Source organism: Silurus meridionalis, chromosome 17 (assembly GCF_014805685.1).
Source record: "Silurus meridionalis isolate SWU-2019-XX chromosome 17, ASM1480568v1, whole genome shotgun sequence".
In the NCBI taxonomy this organism is placed as follows: domain Eukaryota; kingdom Metazoa; phylum Chordata; class Actinopteri; order Siluriformes; family Siluridae; genus Silurus; species Silurus meridionalis.
Window position 1 is genome coordinate 13375859 of NC_060900.1, and position 12927 is coordinate 13388785.

The 12927-nt window shown below is 34.6% G+C and overlaps 1 protein-coding gene across 1 annotated transcript; it reads right to left on the reverse strand.

The window, feature by feature from the left end:
- Nucleotides 1-471: 471 nt before the first annotated feature.
- bnip3la (BCL2 interacting protein 3 like a) lies at nucleotides 472-10575 on the reverse strand. The gene is made up of 6 exons (XM_046871902.1): nucleotides 10395-10575; nucleotides 5430-5697; nucleotides 4306-4387; nucleotides 4088-4188; nucleotides 3004-3159; nucleotides 472-2841 (listed from the first exon to the last, which is right to left on the reverse strand). The coding sequence occupies exons 1-6, from the start codon at nucleotides 10558-10560 to the stop codon at nucleotides 2793-2795; spliced, it is 822 nt and encodes a 273-aa protein (XP_046727858.1). The 5' UTR covers nucleotides 10561-10575; the 3' UTR covers nucleotides 472-2792.
- Between the last annotated feature and the right edge of the window lie 2352 nt (nucleotides 10576-12927).

The following is a 12927-nucleotide window of genomic DNA, read 5'->3' on the forward strand; positions in this document are numbered from 1 at the left end:
TCCATCACCCAAAGTCATGCATTCATACTTAATGGTAAATAATCACAGTCCACACACACGCACATTCATGCATGCATTAGTAAGACAATACCAGTTAATAATTGGATATTTTACAATCTTTACCATTAAACTCTCTGAAGTCTATTTCCCCATTAATTAAACATGCAATTAAATGTTGGTAAATGTGAAAAGAATTTGATAACCTTTTTCAATTGTCGTTCTGGACAATTTCTAAACAATCAACTAAATTTGGAATTTGATTCAAAAGTTTATACAAGAGAGCCATGTAGCAATTTGGCAAACTGTGCTTGATTGTTATTTTCAAAATGTTTTTTTTTTTTTTCTTTTAATTGATTTAGAATACATCTTTAAAAAGTCATTACATTTGCTGAACCATCCTACAAAAGATACATTCACGTAAATAGTATAATAACAACAACAATAATAATAATAAAAATAATCTAGAGATTGTTGGAGTGTAATTGGGACTTTTAATGTAAGATTTCTTAAGTTCCAATATGTGAACGTTAAACAAATTAATGTTTCTGCTTAATCACTTCCAACACTCAAATGAAAAACAAACCACAACATGAGGGCCCTGCCCCAAACAACACATTTCAGTCATTCTCTCATGGTCAAAAAAAAAACAAAAACAAAAAAACACAAAAACAAGCAAACAAAGATGAAAAAACAATCAAGCAAACAAAAAGCTCAATAGAATGCGAGTAGAATGAACATTATAGAAAATCTATCCTTTACAGACAAATTAGGCTTAGTTTATCTTGCTGTAACATGCTACTTTTTTCATTCACAGTTATTTGTCCCACTCATGGATCAACTTTTCTTCTTTTCTTCCAAAGCAAATGTAATCATGCAATATGGGACATAATAAGTTTACCCTAAACCTTCTGTTATTAGACACACAAAAAAAAAAAATACCTCTTGTTCACCTGTTCCCCAAAGAACCACCTGCTAATCACAAACGTTTTAATGTTTGTTAAAATAAGTCTCGGGGACAATGTCTGAGGTAAGATTTAATCTGTATAAATCTACCCATAACAATAAGCAATGTTATTGTTTTTTTATAGAGTCATTCCTATCCAAAGGCCAGATGTTTTGTCATGAATGTAAACTTAAGTTAAAGTTTAAGCATATTTTCAATAAACCTTGCTTGGGTTCACATTTTAACAGCCATAAAGCAGATAGTCCTACTGACACTATGGAATTTAAAAGGGGAGAAATATCACAGACTGTACCTTTGAACACTGAAATGAGAGGAAAGGGAAAAAAAGATCCTACTTCACATTTTTAAACGACAGATGACAACAGAAATGTTTCACGCTGCACAAATCTAAATTATGTATACGCAGTTACAATAAAATGTTTTGCATGACATTTTGTAATGCCAAAATGGTGTGTGCAACAGAACTGCGCTGATAAGAGACTTTAGACAGAGCTACATTAACTTTTAGAACTAGATTTACTATAGAATTAGTCAGTGTTGGGTCTTGCAGATGTAAACATCACAGTGGAGACCCTTTGGCACTCAGGAGCATAGTATGTAGATTCTATAAGCCTCATCTATAACAGAATGATATGCATCATGGCAAATGAGTATGCATGTAGTAAATCACTGCAGTGTAACTTCTCTTCAAATTGGGAAGCATGCAAATGTTCCACTGCTACTATAATCCGCCCTCTATTTATATCTGGATAAGGCTATTATATTGTACACTGCCTATTTTTGTGATGTCTGGAAGAATAACTTCATTGACATAATGTTTGTATACAAAAAGGGAAAAAAAAGTTTTTTTCCAGTGTACTCCCATATCATCAGGGCCTATCCTTGTTTACCTTTGTACCCCAAAAAACATCCACCAAAAGCAGATTTCAAAAATGGATTTAGATTGAAAAATCAGTTAGTGGTCCCTACCAAACCTCGTGATAACCAAAAGAATCACAAGGCTATGTAAGGCAGATAGCTTTCAATAAAACCAAAATGTTCAAGTATGTGCTATTAACAGTCTATTTAAAGCCTTTCTGCCATATTTCAATCTTTAAGGTGCTGTGGGAAATTATAATAGCAGCCAATAAAATACAAGTGTCTTTTCAGAATTACTTCAGAAACAGCACTGAAATAGCACTGCAAGGATGATAAAGATAACTAAGACCACAGTACTAGAATTGGAATAATACAAAATGCTGGAAGTGGACTTTCTTCAAAGATGGCACAAGTTAATTGGTTGGCATCATAAAACAGAATGTGTGTTTCACTGGAAACTAGAGGGGAGCAGAAAACGAAATATTCTACTTCCTAATGCACATTAGCCATTTATAAAGCTAAACATAACAACACTATTGCACCTTTATCATAGATACCAAGCACACAAAGAAATGATAGTTTGGTAATGTGCTGGTGGTTGTAGTAGTTGTATGGTTTGGGGCATCACAAATGCAATCTCTGTTTGCCTTACATGTTAGCATAAAAGAGGAAAAGCTTGTTTTAAATTAACAACAAAATATGCAAGGGAGATGAAACACCTACAACCAATCAATTCAACACAGTGTTAGAGGGCAAGCAAAATATTAACTCAAGGTAAAGGCAGCAAATAAACCGCCCAGCATTTTCTGGTAATAGGTCATAAAGAATTTCAGCATGACAGCTGAGAGCATGGGGGAAAAATGAATAGGAAAGAGAAAGTCTAACATACAATAAAAGTTAGAGATATTTGGACACAACTTTGCCACCACTGGATCTTATGGAAATTTCAGGCACTGGTATTTGTTTGGGTTTAAAATGAGCTGGTAGAGGGTGTGCTCAGCCTCTTCCCAATATAGACCCTAGAAAAAAAGATCATTAGTTATATAAAATATTATTATATCATAAAAATGAGCATAAAATCTATTAATGTGCTAATCTCACAAGTCTCAGTAATCAGTCACTGCTCTCCTACAAGTAATTCATATAAAATATGCGGCATTCTAATATGCCTTCGGACTTACCCTAATCCCAGGGCAAGGAGGTGAGAGAGCAGAAGAGAGGGAATGAACACCTTGAGAAATTCGGCAGAAAACACTCCCCCTTTCTTCATAGCACCTGTCTTTCTCATACTCAGAGAAACCGGACCTGATCGCTTTGGGTGCCGGAACTGGAACTCCCTGAGCAAAATTTTTTTCTTGCATTTTAATTTGCATTATGAGATTTACAGAGAATTATTGTGTAAAATAATAATTAGTGTATAATGAATGACTGATTGTTAATCCCACATGCGCAGTTCAAACATGCATACAACTTCCCTTCGGTATAATACAAGGCAGGATTTTGAAGGTATTACAGTATCTGCAATGATGCTGTAATTAATCTAAAACACTATGAGTGTGTATGAGTGCTACAACATACAGTAATTCCCCGTTTATCACGGTGGTTAAGTTTCAAAACCACCCTCGATAAACGATAAACGATAAACCACGATAAACGGACGCCACCCCAAAAATGCTTTATGTGTCCAGTACTGTACTGTATTAACATTTTACTTCATTTAATAAGTTATAATTATATTTTGTTTAATAAATTGCATTATTCCAACATAAAACTCCATAAAAACATTTCCCTATAAGTTATTTGGTCTATTGTGCTATCTGCGATAGACCAAAAAAATCAGCTAAACAAATTAGTTATGTGACAAATGCAATTCCGGGGGGATAAACCGGGGGTGTGAGATTCGAACCGCGGTAAAGTGGGGGATTACTGTATATTAAACTGTTGAGTTTTACATTTTCTACTATTTCTCTATTTCCCCTTCTTAAACTAAAGACAGTCTCTTTCTTTTGGCACCGCAATAATGTTCCCATGAACATCCACCAAATGCAAATTTTTTTTGTTTAGCCCCATGAATTACAGCTGGAGGTCTACACTTCAATCCAGTCCTCTTTTTTTTCTCGAATATGTTGTACAGTGTTGTACAGAGGTATATGGATTACACTGTGTCACTGTCCAAATACTTATAGACCCAATCAAAGTATATGTGAGAGAAGTAGTCATTACAACACATTCCTAATGGCAGTGCGATTCCTAACGATCACTCACTTGGGAGGAATATTTTCAGGTCGGCTAGACCAATCTGCCACCCAGCTCTCCCCTGTAACCATGTCATCCTCTTTGTCCTTCTCCAGACTGTCATCCTCTGACTGCAAAAGCACAGGAAGAAAATAAGATCTCAAATGAAAAGTATATGTGGCCTGGAAATGATCTCAACTCATAGTCACTGGCAGCAAATAGCATATAGTAAAATGCAAATGTGTTACCTGGCAATCTTTCTCACTGGGCATCTCCACATCAAAGGTAATCAGGCCTTCATCATGCTCAGGACTGTGGGGTCTTGGAGGACTTTAGCACAAGCACACCAAAAACAAAAACAATGCAAATGTGAATTCAAGGAAATTTACAAAAGTGAAACCTAGGAGATAATAAAAAGCCAATGCTAAAGGCTTACAGAAGTCTATACTAATCAGTAATGCTCCATTTACACATGTCACTATCATCTCAGTAAGGCTTTTCAACTTGAATCTTTTACTTTCAGTGTACATCAATGTATTTAACAAGCTAAAACATGTCTGATTCTGCAGTATCACCGATTCATTTTCTCCAAGGCATCTATAATATACCACGAAACTATTTCTGTAATACTTGTCATTTGTTTAACAAAGTGTTAAAGAATGGTACCTAGTATGATCATGTTTTTGGACTTTACCTACAAAGACCAAAAAAAGTAACATTAATGTTTGATTGAAACTGCTTAACAGTACTCTAATTAGAAAAAGAAGTTTTAACAATGAGCATTTTGCTTCCAGTAGCAAGGTTTAATTAAATAAATACAATCCCAATCCCAATCCCATTGATATGTTGCAGAGCAGTAAACAAGGCCTTGTTCTAACTTTTTTAAAACTGTTTGTGGCCATTAGATTCAAAATTACATAATTTTTTAATATTGTATTATTAGTTATTTAAATTGGGGTTGTACGTCTGAATGCCCATACTGCTAATTTGCCCTGCCAGGATTGTTACTGGAAGAAACTAGCATTGCTTAAATCATTACTACTTGCTAGCAGTCTGGGTCACTTACATGTCGCTCATAATGCTCTTCTCTAATATTAACACTATACAATTTATTTGGTCTTCCTAAAACATTTAGAGCTTTTATCAGACCAGAATGACTTACAGAAGTTATTATCTATAAAAGAAAACTATCCTCCTAAATACCCCAGAGTATAAGAATATGTTCCATCTTAATGATTGTACAGAGGAGCTAGATATGTATGTGAGTAGGTACAGAAATACAAAATGGTAAATGTTAAGAAAACGTATCTTCTAAAGCTAAACCAGAAAATCCTAAAGCTTCAGACATGGGCTTTTTTCTTGGGCGTCTTACCTATTACAGGAGGACCCACTGGGACTGGATTCATGCTGGGCATCCAGTAAGATCTTTTCCATGTCTCCATTATGGATGGAAGAGGATGAGGGGACATGTTCAAGTCCTCCAGTCAGGCTCTCTTCCTCAACTTCTTGCACCACCTGTAGGGATTGTGGAGGCTCCGTTTCACCGTGGTTCCTGTTGTCCTCAGAGACAGCCAGGCTTGGGATCAGCTGCTGCCTTCCAGATGCCATGTTCCCATTTAGCTCCAACTCCACCCAGGACCCTGAAGAAGTAATTTATCGATTGTAATGGAACCACTAACACTGACATTTTGGATGTTTAATATCTAACAGCATCTTGGTGACTGGGATTGTGTTATATTAAATGCATCTCACTTTACTAAGCCTCGTGGTTCTAATTAACTAATTTATTAGGTCATCATCAGGGAATGGTTATAAGTCCCTTGGATAAGTGGTAAAATGTCTCAAAGTCTCAAAGTCTCAAAGAAGTCCAGTCATCTACTGTCATGACTATACAGATTTAAAAGTCTTTGGCCCATATATAAAACAAGACAAAGCCTTGAACTTAAAATATTTGTACATATTTTACCATTCTTAGGAATCTGTCAGTTACAAATTTAATCCTGCATTATTTTAAAAATACATGTGAAAACACTTATTAAAATTGGCCTACAGTGGTGTGAAAAACTGTTTGCCCCTTTTCTTTTTTTTTTTTTGGATGTTTGTCACACTTTAATGTTTCAGATCATCAAAATAATTTAAATATTAGTAAAAGATAACACAAGTGAACACAACATTATTATTGAGGGAAAACAAAATCCAAAACTACATGGCCCTGTGTGAAAAAGTGTTTGCCCCCTAAGCTTAATAACTGGTTGGGCCACCCAGCAACAACTGCAAACCAGCGTTTGCGATAACTTGCAATGAGTCTGTTACAGACTGCCAACACTTTTTCACACCACTGTAAATGCCATTTCCCAAACTTAACATCTCCTTCTCATCCATAAGTTCTGTCTCAGTTTTAAACAAAGTATTTTTTACATTGCTTTTCTTTAAATGAGCAATGATTAACAACAGATCACCATTGGTGAAGGAACCTTTAAACTTTGGGCTAACATCCTTTTTCACATCTAGCTAATCCCTCCACCTTACCCATTTATCCTCCTTCTCCTTTAATAATACTGTGCAGTCGTTTTGTGTTTGTCCACAGCCATAGACCGGTTGCCATAGAAGTGTGCGAATCTAGCATTCCTCTGGCTTTTCATTTGAGAGGCATCAGCTGTCACCTTCCATTAAAACAATAAAACGCTTTGGGGGAAACTCTCACCCCAGTTACCTAACAAAAAACCACTGAGCTAAAATCCTGCTATTCTGCTTTTACTAACCTAGGAGTCCAACAGGTCACAGTATTCTTACTGTGCTGTACCAACATTTGTTACATATCATACAACACATAATTCCTCCATATTAAACATTGCTGCACTGGACATATTTTAAACTTATGCAGCATTGAAATATTTTTTTAAACATTAAATAAAGAAATAGTAAAACTAAGGAAACATCCTAATGAGAAGGACATCAATCAGTTGTTGGACTGTTCTCAGCCATCAGCAATTTAGGAAAACTCCTTGGATTTACACCTTGTATGTAATTTATTGGCACTTTACCTGAAATTGTTTCTAAAAACATAATGTATACAATGCTGCATACATTTTAACTGTCTATTTCTGTATTAATTTCATTGTAGGGCTGCAGCAATCGATTATTTTAGTAATCTGATAGGAAATACTTTTTAAATAAAAATCTTCTCGCTTATCCCTGTTTAAACAATTCCTCCATTTTCCACTCTGCAGCGTATTCTGTGTTTTGTCCAGATCGCTCCAGAGTTAAGCGGGTGTTGCGCCAATAATAATGGTCCGTGGGGAAACACAGTGCTCCGTGAAATGGACTAAATAAAGTATCGAGGCAAATTATTATGAACTATTAATTATTAAGTCTATTATAAAATTGTCTTGATGATTTTATTTTATTTAAATTGCTTGAGTTGTTCAAGCAATCATTTTGCCCCTAAATCATTGCACACAAGTTTTTTAGATAGTGTTTTAATTTTTACACCAGAAGATGCAATACTAAACTAAGAATACTTTTTTTTAAGTTGCCAACCATCCATTTCAGTCTCCAAAATCAAGACTCTTACTTGCACAATCGGCATATATAAACGTGATTACCATAATTTGTAGCTTTATGGACTTGAATTATGGCAAGAATTTGGCTGTTTGGTTCTTAGTCACACCAGACAATGAGAACACACTCTGTTCAATTCCACATACATTATAATCAACTTGATCAACTCCTTCATCTGGACACTGCTTAAGTTCTAAAATCATCCTTTCATAATCACATGCATACTTTCTACATTGCTCTACACTAAAAGCACAAACAAAAGCTCTATTCCTCTCCAACAATTGTTCCCCTCCTTATTTAAAATACCACAGAGTCTCTTTCAGTACACACTCCGTCTGACCTAACTACCAGAATTTTGTGACTTTCTTGCCATACTCACCTACCTCTTAGGTACTTAGTGCCCTTAGGTAACATGAAAAGCACTTATAAATGATCATTATATTTTTAAGCCATGTGGATAAAGATACAGATCAGCCAAAGCAGCATTCCTGGAATATCGTTAGATATACTCCTGTAATTCTGTTTTATTTATATATATATATATATATATATATATATATATATATATATATATATATATATATATATATATATATATATATATATATATATACTCCTGATATTCCTAGAATATAATGTACTTTTTATTTTCGATGGGTGTATGTATGTATGTGTGTGTGTATATATATATATATATATATATATATATATATATATATATATATATATATATATATATATATATCCGTTAATAGGCAAAAATGTGAAAACTGTGAGAGACTTTACCCATTTATAAATACTGCAATAAGTGGTTTATTCATCCAGAGAAGATTAAAACAAAATTAAACATTTCAACCGTTTCAGGTTTGGCATTACCACTTGCATTAGGCTATTTTGAAATATCAGCTGTGGTACTTGGATCCTGAGAGCTGTCTTAACCATTTTCTGGGTAAATATTTTGGTGGCATCAATAATAAATATATTTAGTTAATGTTTATTTAACTTGTTTAATGTTAACCAAGTCAAGTATACATTGACAAATTTTTGATAAAATCTAAATACTTTCCAATTACAGGGACAAAAAACTAGGCTTTCTGAAAGTGCCTATTATGTGGGGAAGTTCAAAACACCTGCACAAACCATTACAGAATCACGTGTCTCACTGGGGTCTTCTCCCATTTCATTGCTGAGAGAAAGATCTGCTCTTTTGGTGTACTTTGGGTTGTAACATCCAATAGCTACTATATGTTGTGGCAATGCAAATTGTATTGATGATAATATTGATATATTGCATAAGCAGAAAATTTTGCTTTCTTCGGGCAACTACTGTGAAACCATCACCAAAAACGTTTGCCAGAGTACATTTACATTTGTGGCATTTAGCAGACACCCTTGTTCCGAGCACCATACAAAAGTACTTTGAGTCTTTATCAATGACTAAATCTACACTGGTACACTAGATTACAAACTTAATATAAATTAGACTAACTGTTTTTTTTGTTTAGTTTTAGTAGTTCTGGTGTAGTCCATCGTGTTTTATTTGTACTCATTTGATGCTACAATGCTCTTCCAATTTTCCTGTTGTATGGGTTATCATTATTAATTTTCTGAAATGTGGTTTAGTTTTTTTTTTCTATGAAGTTTTGCAACTTTCATGCACATAATAGGGTTCTCATACACGTAAACATCACACAAATTAACACCCTAAAGAGACCCATGTCCCTGCATGAACCAATTACAAATAAGCCTGCTGAACAATGCAGTTTGTTCAGGTGAGCTACCTCTGAAACAGACTGATCTAACATACAGCTACTAATGCAAGATCATAAATAATGTACAGAAGATTAGACAGCTGTTTAGGTCAACAGGTAAAATGGTCATCTGGGTCAGACCGAACTGAAATTATGATTATTATTGTTATTATTGTTGTTGTTGTTATCTCTAAACAGTATATAGCTAAAGTACTGTAAACTAGTAGCGGGTTTTTAAAGGTTTAACCACTGATTATTTAGATTTATGCGTTGGATAAAAATCAACTGGAAATCAGGGGCCATTGAGCCTGTATCCGGACTCGTGTTTACACAGAAACTCAACACCAAATATACGAAAATAAAAGTATCCTTCATTGCTGAGGAAAAACTGCCCTACTGTTAGAACACAATGGCACCTTAAACCCAAACATGTACTCTGTTTACAGTTTATTTATACAACTAGGAAATGTTTTTAGCACTGAAAATACCTTATTAGTGTTTAACATCGGCAGAATCTTTAATCGAAATAAAAATACACAATATGCTGAGGATTTCTAAAAAATAAACGGGCCGTATAATAACATCAAAATGAACAGAAAGCTTAGTTTCAAAGCTTGAATATTTACAGTTGCCTAGTCATTAACAATTCCCCGCCCCCGCCTCCATTTTCTTAACAACCCCCCCCCTTGTTTTGCTTCATTCTAAGCCCGCCTTTCACAACATACTAATATTATACTATCTCAAACGCGATAGGTCTACAGTCCGTCAATCATCACAACTTCCTCCACACAACCACAGGTTTACCCAGCCACACGGATTTCTATTGGCTATTCTCAAATGACGTAATCCATGTTCCCGTCTCCAACCCGCCCTGCCTGAAAGAGGAGGAAATTCCATCCTATATAAAACAATAGCTGTTGCATAATATTGTTCAAAACAAACCGCAAAAAGGCAATTGACAAAACGGCGTTAAAACGCAATTCAATTCAAACTGAACTACAAAATCGTTTAACAAAAAAGTTTACCGTTTAGGCCTGGCTCTTCATTGTTGTTCTGCTGCACGGCGCCAGTAGCAGACATGTCGCCTCTCCTGCACTGATCTGGTCCGTCAACACGGCGGCTCGTGTACGCTCTCGGGAACGCGCAAACGCCGTGCGAGCCCTCGCGGCCCCACCTGCACTGCAACGTCATCACGGGTTTACTGCACCGACATTCATCAAAACACTTCAATGGGCCGCGTATGTGACTGACTGCACGATTACAGACAGAAAACAAATGTTTAAATAAAAAATAAAAATAAAAACATTAATTCCCAGACTAGCAGTTATAGATTTTAATCACCTCCTTCACTAAAGTGCCCATTATACAGAAATTCCCAGATAGGAACATTCGTCAAAACAAAAAGGCCGAAGTTTACACAATTTACACATTACTCCAACCAACCATGCAATTGTCCATGTTACCATTGGATGTTCAAATTAAATATTAAATTAAAATGTAAATATTATAGCACACGGAAATTTCCGCTACAAATGATATCAGACTTTTAATAAAGATTGTATTCCCTCTTCATTCGTTTTAAAATACCATTCAATTGATTAAACTATTCCATGTTTTGCCAATGATTATATGCTTTGAATTGTTATTTGAGGGACAAATGTTTTTTCCCTTTAGAATTGCAAAATGCAATACACACAAACGATCCATAGTATTTAAATCCCACAAATATCAAATATATACATGTGTGAGAAATGATTTGTAAATCAATAACATACATGACATACATCTTGGATTATGCTTACATTAATATATCATAGTTATGGGCTTGATTAAATTAACATAGTGCTGACCTGAAGTTACTTTAAGATCAAAACTACCTTTAAACTACGGCTATGGGGATTCACATAGATTTGTTCTTGTTCTTTCATGACTCTGGTTTATGATTTGACAGACTCATTATGAGTGCGATAACAAGGAATTCCCAACAGAAAGTGACAATTTGTGTTACTACAGGCAGAACTAACAATAAACTAACAATAAATCCAAAAAACGCTATTTTTTATTCAATGCAAAAATTATTAGCAAATAATAAAATAATTTTCTGCTCAAGACAGTGAAGTTCTCAACTAATCTTTATTATGTTCGGGGCACAAACAGCCCAGACAATCCACATGGTGCTGCATTGTGTAGCTAAGAAATGTTTATGAGAATTATTATGACTTCACTACGTGATCAAAAACGCCATTTCAAACTAAAACAAAACATTTAAATCTGTTCTATGACCCCTGTGTCGTACAGTCTGGTATCTTTAATCAGCTCTGTTGTCTATGTTTGTTTTGACTGCAGTGTATTCAAGTATTTTTTTTTATCAATCTCAGCCTGGTTGATTGCGGAATAATACTGTAGATCAGCTTAAAATGTAGGAGCATATAATATCTGCAGTATGCTGCTGGGTGTATGCAACAGACCAGCGCAAGAGTGAACATGACCTCTTTGTTTGTGCTTGTGCCCTTGTAAGATAGTTAATATTTTAAAACATTTTTTGAAACAAAAATATTTTCTGCTTAACAGCATGTTTACAGCTTTTTATAAACATCATTGATGTTATATTTTTTAGTCTATCATATAAACCTGAAGTTATTAACTTTTCAATTAGATACTTGAGTGTTTTGAACATTTGTCATTTCAGAAGCTATAGGCGTCTTCAGGGTGTCTATGGTACTAAACACAATCTTATGGTAATTTTCAAACTACTCATTTAAGGCTACCTTCAGCAAAAGCTCAAAAAGTAGAAGTGAGGCATTACAATGGATCAGGCAAAAGCCATGGTCGCTGCTAATTGGGGAGAAGCATGTGTAGCTCAAAAAATAAAAAAATAAAAAAACATATTCCCAGTTTACCAAAACACTTTTGGTGAATGAACCCTCCATATCTATGCCTTTACATATGAGAAAAGCTAATGACCAAAGGCTTGACTAAACATATATCTGTATGTTTTCAATCTGGACTTTATCGGAGTCCTGCCACTAATTGAAACTGTGCTGCTTTTTTGTAAGAGAAAGCTCTGTTCTCTGCTGTTGCCTTTATTATTTACCATAAAATATGCTCATAAAAGAAAATAAATTGTTTAGGTACTGCAATATGAAACCATTAGGTGCTTTATGTCAATAGCAGTATTTTATAACCAATGTGAAATTTTACTGGAAGCCAATTTAGTGTGGACAAAATGTAACATGATCATGTCTTCTGGTTGATTAAGGAATTATTGTAATGAAAATAATTAAGTTGCTTATTTTGATCAGGAAATAATTGTAATTAGTTCAGTCCCTTAATAGGGAATAAAGACTGCTAATTTAGTTTTAAAATCATTTGCACTGTAATTTTAATGTGTTCTGTTTAAAGCTTTATTCTCTCAAAATGATGTGGATTATTAAAAAGAAAATATATTTTGGCTGCAGAAACCACTAGCTTTGAGATCAAATCTGCAGCTTCACAAAGAAATTCAGAATTTACACCTATAACACATGCAAAGCTGGTAAATAAATATCTTATTCATAT

Excerpts from the sequence above, each read along its gene's own strand:
- bnip3la (XM_046871902.1), bottom strand. The coding sequence starts at position 10,560 with ATGACGTTGCAGTGCAGGTGGGGCCGCGAGGGCTCGCACGGCGTTTGC. Across the intron at positions 4,388-5,429 it reads AGTGGGTCCTCCTGTAATAG|TCCTCCAAGACCCCACAGTC; the intron begins GTAAGACGCCCA and ends CTTGTGCTAAAG. Across the intron at positions 3,160-4,087 it reads CCTGAAAATATTCCTCCCAA|GGAGTTCCAGTTCCGGCACC; the intron begins GTGAGTGATCGT and ends AATTTTGCTCAG.